At 44.7% G+C, this 15,500-nt stretch overlaps 1 protein-coding gene across 1 annotated transcript in view; it reads left to right on the top strand.

The window, feature by feature from the left end:
- The window catches only part of LOC129701953 (collagen alpha-6(IV) chain-like), a 398,708-nt gene that overhangs the window by 303,909 nt on the left and 79,299 nt on the right, over window positions 1–15,500 (top strand). Inside the window, 4 exon segments of the mRNA XM_055643398.1 lie at window positions 3,618–3,689; window positions 4,487–4,594; window positions 10,334–10,555; window positions 11,678–11,839. Of these exon segments, the coding sequence (XP_055499373.1) occupies window positions 3,618–3,689; window positions 4,487–4,594; window positions 10,334–10,555; window positions 11,678–11,839 (564 nt within the window).

The following is a 15,500-nucleotide window of genomic DNA, read 5'->3' as shown; positions in this document are numbered from 1 at the left end:
GTCATTACGGGTGCAGGAGGTGGCACCAAAGCAGTCATCGATGTAGCGGAGGTAGAGGTCGGGGATGGGGCCCTGGTATGTATTGAACAAGGATTGCTCGACGTAACCTACATAATTACACCTTGCCCATGGAAACACTACATCAGTACCACTGCCTGGAAAATGTTATTCCACAAGGCCATTTCAGAAAAGTAGTTTTAATTTTTCATATGGATTTTGAAACATAATGGAAATAACAAAATGAACAGAATATGATATTGACAAAATCGGAATGAAAATGTAAGCATTACCTGGAAAAATAGTGCCCTACCCTTTGATCCTGCAGAGGGAGATGAACCATTTTGTGGTTATTGGTTTTGGATTTGGGATATTAATTACTGCATTCAGTTCCAAATATTAACATGGCCACTTTTTAGCCATTCACTTGACTGTTTTACTGAGATACATCTTTTAGCAGTGAGGACAAGTACCACGCACAAATAGTTTAAAACATTCTGGATAACATGAGGCAGCCATGGGCATAGTTTTATTTTACCACAGAAGATAACTTAGAATACATTACAAATGCATCAATGTGAGCCTGCCAGTGCATGTGTATGCATGTGTACGGGTACACGTTTGTGTATATGCACACATGCATGTGTATTGCACATACATATATCTTGTATACACATCTTTGCATGTAATTGTGTGTGCACAAATATATAATGGTGCGAGTTTGGGTCAATGGCACCATTGTCAAGAGTTGAAGGCCCAAGGTGTCATGTGGTACTGAACAGGGATTTCACGAGATGGTTGGATAATTTGCTGATGTTTGGATCATTTGCTATTGTGCAGGGCATGAAGGAAACTAGTTAAATCTAGGACCGGTTGTGTGAGTGATGCCTACAGGTGAGGAGGTGCATTCAGTTCACATTGAGAACCCACACAAGTGGTTCCATGGTGCAATTCAGGTCAAGTCGAGTTTATTGTCACATGCACAATGATGGGTAGATAATCTTGCCTGCAACAGCATCACAAGCACATAGACTTTGACTACACACACAAACGTAAACTTAAATTACACACAATTCTACAAGATGCCAAAAAGAAAAAAGAAACAGTCATCAGTGCAAAATCTAAATAGGAAATAAGTCCATGGTCGTGGAGGATGTTTGGTAGGGGCTTTGGGTTAGGACGTCAACAGTCGAGATATGGGGGTGTTGATGGTAGGTTGATTGTTCGGAGCTGGTTTGATAGAGGTGTGATCGCCAAGCTCATGATTGTGGAGATAGACGCAACAAGCTGGAGTAACTCGGCGGGTCAGATAGCATCTCTGTTGAAAAAGAACAGGTGACATTTCGGGTCAAGACCCTTCTTAAGATGATTCTGAAGGATGTTCAGATGAATGGCCTGGTAAGTTCTTTACTTTGAAAAGGTCCTACTTGAGGCAAGTTGCTGAAACCTACCTGTATGAGCTAGGATCAGCTCATCTAGAGCCCCTTAGCACAGAGCACGGCTTACAAGCAAAGTGAAAGCAGCTTCTGCATGATTGTCCAGACCTCAGGCTAACACGACCAGTGACTTCCAGGCATGGGTTGGATGTTATTGGGCTCAAAGTGCATGGCCTGGTTCCTTTGTGCATCACTGTGCCAGAGGGATGGAGGAGCCAGAGGGAAATTAGGGGGACAACATACAATTTGCGTTCAGCCCCCAGTTTTCCTGAACGTTTGATTTTCCATTGAAGCTGAATCCTGTGGTACACAAAAACATGCTGCATGATTGCATTTCAAAAGGTAAGTTATATTCCAATTCCCAGGGGGCGCCAGAGGAGGGAGATGGCAGCCCTGCCAGCAGTCTGTTCATTTTTTCATCCTTTTTGTTATTTTTAGCATTTGTTTAAAGTTTGTTTTAATGTTCTTCTGTTTGTTTTATGTGGGGGGAGGGGGGGGGGCGGTCGGGTGTAACTTTTTTTTCCAGGATCTTACCTTCCCGGAGATTTGATCAGGTTTCGGATCACATTCTCTGGGCTCTGCGGCCTACCATCAATGGAGTTGAAAAGCCGCCTCGGACTGTTGTGAGCCCCATCGCGGGGCGCGGACTTAACATCGGAGCGGATCCCTTGCCTGGGATCGCTCCCACCGCGATCACCGTGGACTTACCATCAATGGCTCGCAGTTTCGGGAGAGGCTAGTCGGGAGCTCCAACGCCGCAGAAGGCTCGACCAGCCCCGACACGATGTTCGATCGCCCGACGTGGAGGATCTGACGTCCCCCCGATGCGGGAGCTTGATCGCCTCGACGCGGAAGGCCCGAACGCCGTCGGATACGGGAGTTAAGACCATCCCGTCAATGGAGGGCTCGAGGCCCCCGACCAAGGAAGAACAAAAAGGGAAGGACTTTATTTTGCATTCCATCACAGTGAGGAATGTGTAGGAGTCACTGTGATGGATGTTTATGTTAAAATGCGTTTTTTGAGTCTGTTGCTTTTTTAAATTGTATGACTGACCTGGCCAGTGAAATTTCACTACACCAATTGGTGTATGTGACAATAAATGAACCTTATGCATTCTCTGTTTTCATTGCTGTCCTGTTATTATTTTGCAGAGATGGGCACTCTGATAGCAGAGGAAAGTTGCGCTGAGAATTGTGTTGTATGGGGGTATTAGACTGGAGGCACTAACAGTTCAGTCAGAGTCAGACAGCCTGGTCTGAAACCGACTCTTTGCAGTGCCTTTCCCTTCCTCCTCTTTTCCCTTTGCTCTGCTCCATTTCCTTCTGCTCCTTCCCATCTTGGTCCACTGATTTTGGCTATGCTGGGAACTGGAGCAAATGCATTTGGAAATCCACCCTTACATGTGTCACAAGATGACTCCAGAGAGATTGGGGCAATGAAAGCACTCTTTCTGCATTTTAGTGGTGGTGAAGCTGCAATGCTTCTTATTCTAGGAAGAATCTGCTATCAAGAACCAGATGATATGAGGAAGGTCCTCATCTTCTAGTAGTCTCATACAGTGGTGTGGTATAGATTCTCAAGGTTAAGGGGCATTGCAAACTGGCACACAATGAGGATATAGATAGTTGTATCTTGGGGAAGGCCAACAAACCTCACTGCACTTTGCAGATGCCTGAGGGAATTGTGTGTGCAGTAACGGAACTGTGATTGAACAGGGTTGGACAATGTTCACTGAGGCCAACAGACATTCACTGACTCATAGGGAATCTCTAACCTGAATATCTGTAGATACTCATTTGTTGAACATGATCAGGTTTATGAGCTTCTCATTGCTAAAATAAACAAAGGATACGGAGACTATGCATGACATTAGTCATGTAAAAGATCAGTCACGTTCCAACTGAATGGTGGATCCAGCTCAAATAACCAAATGACCTATTCCTGCTCATATTTCTAACGTTCGTTCCTATATATGCATGTGAGTGTGTGTTTGTAGGAGAATGCTTGTGCATGTGTGTGCACATACATTGATGTGTGTATGTGGACTTGTTTTGTAATCTGTATACACACATGTGTGTGCGTGTCTACAGGAATGTGTTTGTGCATGTGCATGAGTATGTGATTACAAGTTGCTTTTGCTCAATCATTCATTCATGATCTCCTCGTTGTATGTGATTTGGCAGGAGTCACACTCCCCTGTGTGGCCCGAGGCAACAGAGGTTTCAAAGGATTGCCAGGACCTCCAGGATGGCCAGGTACGTTCTCCGTTCACCAACACTTGGGTGCTGTTCATTTGCACACCACAGAGATATCTCAGTGGGGACACGAGAGGCTGCAGATGCTGGAGTCCTGAGCATAAAAAAACAAAATTCTGGAGGAACTCAGCGAGTTCAGGGGAGAAAGTTGAGAAAGATAAGTAGGGTTAGGGGGGGGGGGGTAGATTTTTTTATTGCCAATACTGTCTTTATCATTATTTTTAGTCAGTTATGTTCCCAACATTATAAATGAATAAATGGTTCAAACAGTGGATGTGTATTGCTGTCCTGCTTGCATTGTTTTGGTAAACGCCTATTGGATGATAAGTAAAGGGCAGCACGGTGGAACAGCGGTAGAGTTGCTGCCTTAAAGCACCAGAGACCCAGGTTCAATCCTGGCTACGGGTGCTGTCTGTACGGAGTTTGTACGTTCTCCCCGTGACCGTATGGGTTTTCTCTGTTTGTGTTAGGAAGGAAACGGTTTCAACTGGAGATGGACACAAAAAGTGGAGTAACTCAGCGGGTCAGACAGCATCTCTGGAGAAAAGGAATAGGTGACATTTCGGGTCGGTCTGAAGAAGGGTCTCGACCCGAAACGTCACCTATTCCTTTTCTCCAGAGATGCTGCCTCACCCGCTGAGTTACTCCAGCGTGTTGCGTCTACCTTCTTTTATATAGCTTGGCGTAGAAGAAGTAAGATATTAACAGTTTGAAGTTGTTGTTAAGTAAAATATTGCTCAGCTTGATTTCTTCCTGAATCATTCTTTCTCGGTTCTTTGTGGTGAAATAACCTTTAGGTCTAAAAGGTAGACCAGGATTTCCGGGCACCCCAGGACGACCAGGATTGAATGGACCAAAGGGATTTCCTGGAACTCCAGGCTTGTTGGGTGAATCAGGTCCACCAGGTGCGTGCTTATTCATTTGTGCCTTACGGTCATACAGTTGAGCATCTGAAGAGAGTCGGAAGTTGTTCCATACTTCTTAGCATTATTTATTTACTTGGGGTCAAAAAGAGATGTGGATAGGTATTTTCACATAATTGTGAAGGTAACATTGGGTAACATCATTGAGCTTGCATGTGGGACGTAGAACTGTTACAGTCCAGGTCAAGGTCCTTCGACTCACAATGTCTGTGCCAAACATGATGCCAAAACCAACTCTTATCTGCCTACACATAATCCATATCCCACCAAGTTCTGCATTTCCAATGCAAACGTTTCTTAAGTGCCACTATTATATCTGCCTCTACAGCCACTCAATAGACAATAAACAGTAGACCAGAGACAATAGGTGCAGGAGTAGGCCATTTGGCCCTTCGAGCCAGCACCGCCATTCAATGGCTGATCATCCCCAATCAGTACCCCGTTCCTGCCTTTTCCTCATATCCCCTGATTCTGTTATTTTTAAGAGCCCTCTCTAGCTCGCTCTTGAAAGCATCCAGAGAACCTGCCTCCACCGCCCTCTGAGGCAGATAATTCCACAGACTCACAACTCTCTGTGAGAAAAAGTGTTTCCTCGTCTCCGTTCTAAATGGCTTACTCCTTATTCTTAAACTGTGGCCCCTGGTCCTGGACTCCCCCAACATCGGGAACATGTTTCCTGCCTCTAGCGTGTCCAAGCCCTTAACAGTCTTATATGTTTCAATGAGAAACCCTCTCATCCTTCTAAACTCCAGAGTGTACAAGCCCAGCTGCTCCATTCTCTCAGCATATGACAGTCCCGTCATCCCGGGAATTAACTCCTGGCATTGTGTTCCAGGAACCCATCACAATCTGTTAAACCATGCTCCTCTCCTTGAAGCTATGCCCTCTAGTATTTGCCGTTTCATGTTTTAAGCTGCATGTGCTGTGGAAGCAGGATGCACTTAGAAATCTTGAACAATCAGCCTTTCCCACTGCTCGTGAATGGGATAAAAGGCATCCCATGAGATTTAGCGTTCAAAAGTCAGCCTTTTATCTGAGCAAATTACAATTCTATAATACAGGATTGTTGGCAACACAGCCCCCTGTGTAGGTGGTGAAACCAGTCAAGAGTTCCCAGAGATTACAGCAAGCCCGATGCCAAAATCTGTGCAGGAATCAGAATTGAGGATGGAATTCCTGCCACAAAACAGTTTCATGATCAGCAGGAGAATGGCTCATAGTTAGGTCATAAGGTCATAAGTAATGGGAGTAGAGTTAGGCCGTTCGGCCCATCATGTGTGAAGCACTTTGGGGTCAATGCAAGTTGACTAAAAATGTGCTATATAAATAAGATTATTATTATTTATTATTATTAAGTCTACTCCCCCATTCAATCATGGCTGATCTATCTCTCCTTCCTAACCCCATTCTCCTGCCTTCTCCCCATAACCACTGACAACCATACTAATCAAGAATCGATCTATCTCTGCCTTAAATATATACACTGATTGCCTCCACAACCTTCTGTGGCAAAGAATTCCATAGATTCACCACCCTCTGACTAAAGAAATTCCACCTCATCTCCTTCCTAAAGGAACATCCTTTAATGCTGAGGGTATGACCTCTAGTCCTAGACTCTCCCACTAGTGGAAACATCCTCGACACGTCCACTCTATCCAAACCTTTCACTATTCGGTAAGTTCTCCCCCTGATCCTGCTGTGCCTCACGGGATCAATGTGACATGTCACACAAGAGGCCAGTGGGTGACACACTGGTGCAGCAGTAGAATTGCTGCCTTACCCGCCAGAGATCCTGACTACGGTTGCTGGCTGTATGGAGTTTGTAGATTCTTCCTGTGACCACGTGGGTTTTCTCCAGCACCTCCGGTTTCCTCCCACACTCCAAGGGCCTCCAGGTCTGTAGGCTAATTGGCTTCTGTGAATTGGCCCTAGAGTATAGGATAGTGCGGGCGTACGGGGTGATCGATGGTCACCACGGACTCGCTGGCTCGAAGGGCCTGTTTCCATGCTGTATCTCTAACGTCCAAAGTCAGTGAAGTTAGAGGGGGAAGCTATTGCAAGGGAATGAGGATTAATTTCCATTCTTGCTACTTACAAGAGTGTTACTTCTGATCTCATTGAAACAATCCAGTTTGTAAAGTTGCGGTCCCACAACACCAGAGATCCAGATTCCATCCTGTCCTCGATTACTGTCTTTGTGGAGTTTGCTCTGGATACTTCGGTTTCCTCCCAAAGACAAGATCTGGGATGATGTAGGTGATCTGGGCTCTGCCTATTGCCCCTAGTGTGTCGGGGGTGGATGAGAATGTGGGATAGCAGATCGCAAAAACTCCGCACTCTTAAATCTTTACTCCTACAGCAACATTGCTTAAACGTTATTCCCTCATCATATATCTATACACTGTAAATGGCTCGATTGTAATCATGTATTGTCTTTCTGCTGACTGGATAGCACGCAACAAAAACTTTTCACTGTACCTTGGTACACGTGGTAATAAACTAAACGAAACTGAACTGAGAACTAACATGAAAGGATGAATGATGGTTAGCATGGATTCAGTGGCCAAAGCGCATGTTTCCAGACTGTATCTTGAAACTAAACTAAACTAACCTTCCATTTGAGGTTTAAAATTCAGTGATGAATAGCGGGCACATGACTGATTTAATGTGATCCATGGGTTCCAGATGGAAGATTTATATCTTTGTTATTTTTATGGAAATAAAACATGTTGTATTTATTTAAAGCATCTGAATTTATTATAGAAATGAGGTTGTTCAAAGAGTGCCCAAGAAGTGTCTTTTTGCAACCCTTGGCACGAGATTTATAACAGAGAATGTAGTAATTTTATCACTTTGGATTGGTCTGAATACATAGACAATAGACAATAGGTGCAGGAGTAGGCCATTCGGCCCTTTGAGCCAGCACCGCCATTCAATGTGATCATGGCTGATCATCCACAATCAGTACCCCGTTCCTGGCTCCCCATATCCCTAAGAGCTCTATCTAACTCCCTTTTGAAAGCATCTAGTGAATCGGCCTCCACTGCCTTCTGAGGCAGAGAATGCCACAAATTCACAACTCTCTGTGTGAAAAAGTTTTTCCTCATCTCCGTTCTAAATGGCCTACCCCTTATTCTTAAACTGTGGCCCCTGGTTCTGGACTCCCCCAACATCGGGAACATGTTTCTTGCATCAAGCGTGTCCAATCCCTTAATAATTTTATATGTTTGGATAAGATATCCTCTCATCCTTCTAAATTGTAGTGAATATGCCCAGTCGCTCCATTCTTTCATCATATGACCGTCCCGCCATCCTGGGAATTAACCTTGCAACCCTACACTGCACTCCCACAATAGCAAGAATGTCTTTCCTGAAATTAGGAGACCAAAACTACACATAATACTCCAGGTGTGGTCTCACCAGGGTCCTGTAGAACTGCAGAATGACCTCTATGCTGCTATGCTAAACTCCTCTTGTTATGAAGGCCAACATGCCATTCGCTTTCTTCACTGCCTGCTGTACCTGCATGCTTACTTTCAGTGACTGATGTACAAGGACACCCAGATCTCGTTGTACTTTCCCTTTTCCTAACCTGACACCATTCAGATAATAATCTGCCTTCCTGTTCTTGCCACCAAAGTGGATAACCTCACAATTATCCACATTATACTGCATCTGCCATGATTCTACCCACTCATCTAACCTGTCCAAGTTGCCCTGCATCCTCATAGCATCCTCTTCACAGTTAATATTGCTGTATCCTCCTCACAGTTCACATTGCACCCAGCTTTGTGTCGTCTGCAAATTTGTGAATGTTACTTTTAATTCCTTCATCTAAATCATTAATGTATATTGTAAATAGCTGCAGTCCCAGCACCGAGACTTCCGGTAGCCCACTAGTCACTGCCTGCCATTCTCAAAGGGACCCGTTAATCCCTACTCTGTGTTTCCTGTCTGTCAACCAATTTTCTATCCACGTCTGTATCCAACCCCCAATACCATGTGCTCTAATTTTGACCATTCATCTCCTGTGTGGGGCCTTATAAAGGCTTTCTGAAAGTCCAGGTACACTACATCCACTGGCTCTCCCTTGTCTATTTTACTTGTTACATCCTCAAAAAATTCCAAAAGATTTGTCAAGCATGATGTCCCCTTTGTAAATCCATGCTGACTCGGACTGATCCTGTTACTGTTATCCAAATGTGCCGCTATTTCATCTTTAATAATCGACTCCAGCATCTTCCACTCCACCATCAATGTCAGGCTGACTGGTCTATAATTCCCTGCTTTCTCTCACCCTCCTATCTTGAAAAGTGGGATAACATTAGCTGCCCTCCAATCCACAGGAACTGATCCAGAATCTATAAATTTAAATCCCTGTTCCTTGCACCAGCCCCTCAGCCACACATTCAGATCCCATATCTCCCTGTTCCTGTCCTCACTAGCACGAGGTACTGGAAGTAATCCAGAGATAACCACCCTAGAAATCTGCTTTACAGTCTTCATCCTCACTCTCAAAACTCACGTTGCACAACCTCCTTCCTCTTCTTCCCAACGTCGTTTGTGCCCACAGGCACAACCACTTCCGGCTGCTCACCTTCCCTCTCGAGGATGTTCTGAAGTCAGTCCGAGCCATCTTGGATCCTGGCACCAGTTTATATCCTTTCCACAGTCTCTCCTATAATTGTTCTCCGTTCAAGGACTATATTGTAACCTGTTCACCAAGGTTGTCTGCATTGCCTCTCTTCTTTTCTCAGTCGCTTAGTTTCAATTAAAACCAGTTTGTTTGATACACCATATGTTTGATCCAACATAAGGCACTGTTGACCCTAGCAGCAAGTGCCATACTTTGTATGGTTTCTCATGAATATTTGCTACCATTTCAGTGTGACACTGACTTAGCCGAATGAGCAAATGAATATTCATAGTTTACAGTTGTGTACTAAGGTACAGAGAGGAGCTTTAGTTGCGTGCTGTCCAGTCAGTATAAAGGCACTACGGGATTACAATCGAGTCATTTACATTGTACAGATCCATGATAAGGGAATAACATTTAGTGCAAGGTAAAACCAGCAAAGTCCGATCAAGGATCGTCTGAGGGTCACCAATAAGGTGGATGGTAGTTCAGGACTGCTCTCTGGTTGTGGGAGGATGATGACAGCTGGGAAGAAACTCTCCCTGAATCTGGAGGTGTGCATTTTCGAGTATCAAACTTACGGGTAATGATGGAAACTTTACTTTCCCTTAAATGAAAAGTCTTATGGGTCCAATATGTTAAATCTGAGGGACATGTGATTCCCGGGACAATTTCTGGGAATTTGAATTTCTCCGCTTTGTGTCAATGATCTTTGACAAATAGTTACAGCATAAGAAACACCAAATCAACTGCAATCACATGGTGGCTGAAAAATACTCTGATAAAGAAAATATCTGCATTGAACAAGGTGGAGGGCATATCTAATTGAGAATCCACTTACAGTTTACTGTATCTTTATATTCAGACTTCACAAAATGGTTGTCCACCCAATAGTCTTTGCGGGTCTTCCAAAATATTTGCTCTCATCTCTCAGTGTTGCGTGGTTCTTCATCTTACTTTTTATACATTGGGTCAGCGAGCCTTGAATGTGAATGTTAGTTAAGGTTCTGTACTCTTTGCTCGAACTGCCTGCTACAAATCTCATTCATTACTAACTAAGTCAAGATTTTCCTTTGGCCTTACAGGGTTTCCTGGAATACCAGGTGATAATGGGCTACCAGGACTCCCCGGACGGGATGGAAATGAAGGTCCTCCTGGGAAGATTGGTATTCCTGGTACTCCAGGTCTGAAAGGACAACCAGGAGAGGTCTACGGTGCAGAGCCAGGTGCTCGGGGTTTCCCTGGTCAACCTGGAAAACCAGGATTAAAAGGTGCTCCAGGAAGTTCTGGTTTACCAGGCCCTACAGGTAAAGTAGACACATGAACTGCAGATGCTGGTTAATACACAAAAAGACACATAGTGCTGGAGTAACTCAGCAGGACACGCAGCATCTCTGGAGAACATAGATAGCGACATTTTGAGTCACCTATCCGTAATCTCCCGAGATGCTGCCTGACCTGATGATTTACTCCATCACGTTGTGTCTTTTTCCCCCCCGAGAGGTAAAGTGTCAGATTATGTTTGTTTATCGGCTCAAGCTACTTTAGATTTTGATTAGCAGAGGCCCTAATAAATTCTTGAGATGTTAACATGCAGTGAGTTTAGACTGGCAATAGCCCCCAATCTGGCACTGCCCTTTGAGCATAGAACCAGAACACGAACAAGAGGACCAAGATTTGCCTGAGAAAGTGCACTGGGCTTCCTCCTCTTAATCTCAATGAGACCTTCACCATGTTGGTATCTGAAGCAGCTCAGCATTTATCAACTGGTGTTCATTGTTCAATGCATGTCCAAATATGAAACTAGGATAGCCCACTGGATGAATTAGCAGAGGCTCAAGTGCCCAGTACCTGGAGTAATGTGCATGCATGAAACCTTCATGGACCACAGATTCGATCTCTGAGACTACAGTAGATACCTGGGGACTGTGGATTGGTGGCACACACTGGTCCCAGTCTTGGGTTAAGCTCACTATAGGCAATAGACAATAGGTGCAGGAGTAGGCCATTCGGCCCTTCCAGCCAGTATCGCCACTCAATATGATCATGGCTGATCATAGGCGGATTAATTGGAGATATGTATAGGGCTGCTGGAGATGGCAGGCTAAGTTGGTCATGGGACGTTGGAACTGAGCAAAGGAGAGGGGAAGAAGCCGAGCAGGAAGAGGGTCTCACCAATGGATTTTGAGTGCTATTTGAGTGAAGCCTCTTCCTTTCTCCCTGGTGAACCCAAGTTTCCGGCCACCAAGGTGGAAGAGGAACTGACTTCAATGAAACCATCCTCAACCCCAGTGCCCTTTAGGATCGCATTTTGGGGATTTTTTGAAATACTGTTACACACGGAGATATGTTTTTAAAAAACGATGACATTGAATGCTAATCTTAATCTATTTAACCGTCTTTTGTTAAAAAAATGTAAAATCTGCCAGGTTTTGATGGGCGGCCAGGACGGCAAATCGCAAAAGGTGAAAGAGGAAATCCAGGCTACCCTGGTCTCCGAGGCCTGCCCGGATCGCCAGGTGCCGATGGAGTGGACACTTTACCAGGGCTGGTGGGAGAAGGGGGCAGACCCGGTGAGCCTGGACAATCAGGTGAGATTCAAATGAAGTTGGTTATCCTCAGCTTCCATAAACTGCCCTCGCAGGTTCAGTGGCTTCCCCACAAATAACCAGTAAATGAAATGCAGGAGGCACAAATCCTCCTAGTTAAAGAGCATGTAGGATATTCTGCATTGGGGAATGAATATACTCACAAGAGAAGTCACTGTACCATATAATGAGTACATGTTAATGGAGCGTTGTACTGAGACAGTTTACTGGTGAGCAGTTTCATTTCCCCGCGGTTTCTGCCACTGAGGCAATGGTTCATTGCAACCCTACATGAAATTTACATGAGCCTGCAGATGCTGGAATCTGAAGCAAGATGTAAGGGGCTGAATGACCTCCTTCTGCTACCAGTTATGTTCTTCAGCCATGGAACTAAGTAACATTTTTGAAAATGGAAGCCCAGATTAAATAGGTCACTTCCAGCCTGCAAATTTGTAAATAATGTTCCTCCCAAAAGCAGGAATTCTGTCACTTGAGCGGTTTGCTTACCCACTGCAGATAATACAGATCCTTGCATATACAGTAAGTCATGTAAAATTTGAAGGAACTCCCCAGATGTGTAGGAAGGAACTGCAGATGCTGTTTTACACCAAAGATCTGAAGGAGGGTCTCGACCTGAAGCATTCCTTTTCTCCAGAGTTGCTGCCTGGCCCGCTGAGTTACTCCAGCATGTTATGTCTATCTGCTGGAGCAACTTGGCGGGTGGAGCAGCATCTGTTTGGGGAGGGGCAAGACCCTGCAGATGGAGCAGTGGGAGAGGGGTGAGTAGTTGCAGGCGGTTGATAGCTGGGAACAGACAAAGGGCAGATGGATCCAGGTGGAGGACGGAAAGCACGGTGCCTTTTGGTCTCAATCTGAAATCAGGATCGATTTAAGGAAGTGCCTCTGGAAATCATGGATGCATTGGTGATCATTTTCCAAAGTTCAATAGATTCAGGATCAGTTCCTGTGGATTGGAGGGTAGCTAATGTTATCCCACTTTTTAAGAAAGGCGGGGGAGAGAGAAAACAGGGAATTATAGACCAGTTAGTCTGACATCGGTGGTGGGGAAGATGCTGGAGTCGAATATCAAAGATGAAATAGTGACACATTTGGATATCAGTAACAGGATCGGCCCGAGTCAGCATGGATTTACGAAGGGGAAATCATGCTTGACTAATCTTCTGTAATTTTTTGAGGATGTAACGAGGAAAATGGATAAGGGAGAGCCAGTGGATGTAGTGTACCTGGACTTTCAGAAAGCATTTGATAAGGTCCCACATAGGAGATTAGTGGGCAAAATTAGAGCACATGGTATTGGGGGTAGGGTGCTGACATGGATATAATATTGGTCGGCAGATAAGAAACAAAGAGTAGGGATTAACGGGTCCCTTTCAGAATGGCAGGCAGTGACTAGTGGGGTACCGCAAGGCTCGGTGCTGGGACCGCGGCTATTTACAATATACATCAATGATTTAGATGAAGGGATTCAAAGTAACATTAGTAAATTTGCAGATGACACAAAGCTGGGTGGCAGTGTGAATTGTGAGGAGGATACTATGAGAATGCATGGTGACATGGACAGGTTGGGTGAGTGGGCAGATGCATGGCAGATGCAGGTTAATGTGGATAAATGTGAGGTTAGGCAGATTACTATCTAAATGGTGTCAAATTGGGAAAAGGGGAAGTACAACAGGATCGGGGAGTCCTTTATAAAATCAGTTTATGAAAGTAAGCATGCAGGTACAGCAGGCAGTGAAGAAAGCGAATGGCATGTTGGCCTTAATAACAAGTGGAGTTGAGTATAGGAGCAAAGAGGTCCTTCTGCAGTTATATATGGCCCTAGTGAGACCACACCTGAAGTATTGTGTTCAGTTTTGGTTCCCTAATTTGATGAAGGACATTCTTTCTATTGAAGGAGTGCAGCGTAGGTTTACAAGGTTAATTCCCGGAATGGCGGGACTGTCATATGTGGATAGAATGGAGCGGCTGGGCTTGTACACTCTGGTGTTTAGAAGGATGAAACGGGATCTTGTTGAAACATGTAAGATTATTAAGGGTTTGGAGGCAGGCAGAGGCAGGAAACATGTTCCCGATGTTGGGGGCCACAGTTTACGAATAAGGGGTAAGCCATTTAGAACGGAGACGAGGAAACACTTTTTCTCACAGAGAGTTGTTAATCTGTGGAATTCTCTGCCTCAGAGGGCGGTGGAGGCCGGTTCTTTGGATGCTTTCAAGGGAGAGCTAGATAGGGCTCTTAAAGATAGCGGAATCAGGGGAAATAGGGAGAAGGCAGGAACGGGGTACTGATTGGGGATGATCAGCCATGCTCACATTGCATGGCGGTGCTGGCTTGAAGGGCCAAATGGCCTACTCCTGCATCTATCGTCTATTGTCTATCCATCCTGCCCCATCTCCACAGATGCTGCTCAACCCACTGAGTACCGCCAGCAGTTTGTTTATTGTACTAAATTGAACAATAATGCATATTCAGGACAAATCAGCCACATATCTGATTGTGGCAAGTGTTAAAATAGTAGATACATTTTAATTAGACATAAGGTCCTTTTAGTTTAATTTCCCTCTTCTTCCAGTGTTTGTGTTTCCTTAGCTCCTCACTAGAGGGTGTGTGTTAGTTGGAGAAGGGTGGCAGTTTATTCCATCTGTTTCTTGTCATTTGGCCTCACTGTTGCCTGCAGCGGATGGCAGCTGGAGGGCATTGGCGATGGCTTGCTATTCCGTGCAGGCATCTGATTAAAAACTGGCCATGGTTCCGGCCAAATGTAAAGTGAGTGAGGAGAGGTGGGGAGGGGGAGTGGGATGGAGATAATCCTGGCCAACAGACTTCAGAACATTTTGGGATCAGGAATAAAACGGCCTGGATTTAGGACCGTAGAGAGTTATCCATTACCCCACAAATCCTTTGGTGGAAGGGGAACTAAAAATCAATCGCAATTAAACACAAATACGCAGGAACTACCGTCTGATGTGACAATTAAATTGACAAATGACAATTAAATTGAATCTTGAATCTTGACATCAAAACTTCAACCATAGAAAATGCACAACAAAAGAGATTGTTGTTTAGGAAGAAACTGCAGATGCTGGGTTAAACCAAAGATAGACACAAAATATTGGAGTAACTCGGCGGGACAGGCAGCATCTCTGGAGAGAAGGAATGGGTGACGTTTCGGGTTGAGACCCGTCTTCAGACTGTTGCACAGCTTTCCTATCCATTAAACTTCAGATCTGTGGAGATGAATGCAAACATCTAAATCACCACCCGGCTGCCCTCTTTAATCTTTAATATTTATGTCATGAAGCCAAGCATCCTCTTGGATTGCAGAGGTCATAAAACTAAAATCATGGTGTTTTTACCATGTAGAAGAAGGTTGTTAGGTCCTTTTGTTTCTTTCATGGGATCATAGAAAAGTCTCTGATTTAATATAATAAACTGGCAGGGAAGTAGATGCAGGAACAAAAGGCTCAATAAAAACAATGAAGGTAGACAAAAATGCAGGAGAAACTCAGCGGGTGAGGCAGCATCTATGGAGTGAAGGAAATAGGCAACGAGACACTTCTTCAGACTGATGTGACGGTGGGGGGGGGGGAGGGGAGGGGCGCGGAAAGAAGAAAGGAAGAGACAGAAACAGTGGGCTGAGGGAGA

This window comes from Leucoraja erinacea, chromosome 12 (assembly GCF_028641065.1).
Source record: "Leucoraja erinacea ecotype New England chromosome 12, Leri_hhj_1, whole genome shotgun sequence".
In the NCBI taxonomy this organism is placed as follows: domain Eukaryota; kingdom Metazoa; phylum Chordata; class Chondrichthyes; order Rajiformes; family Rajidae; genus Leucoraja; species Leucoraja erinaceus.
This window is presented reverse-complemented; position numbering and strand designations above follow the sequence as displayed.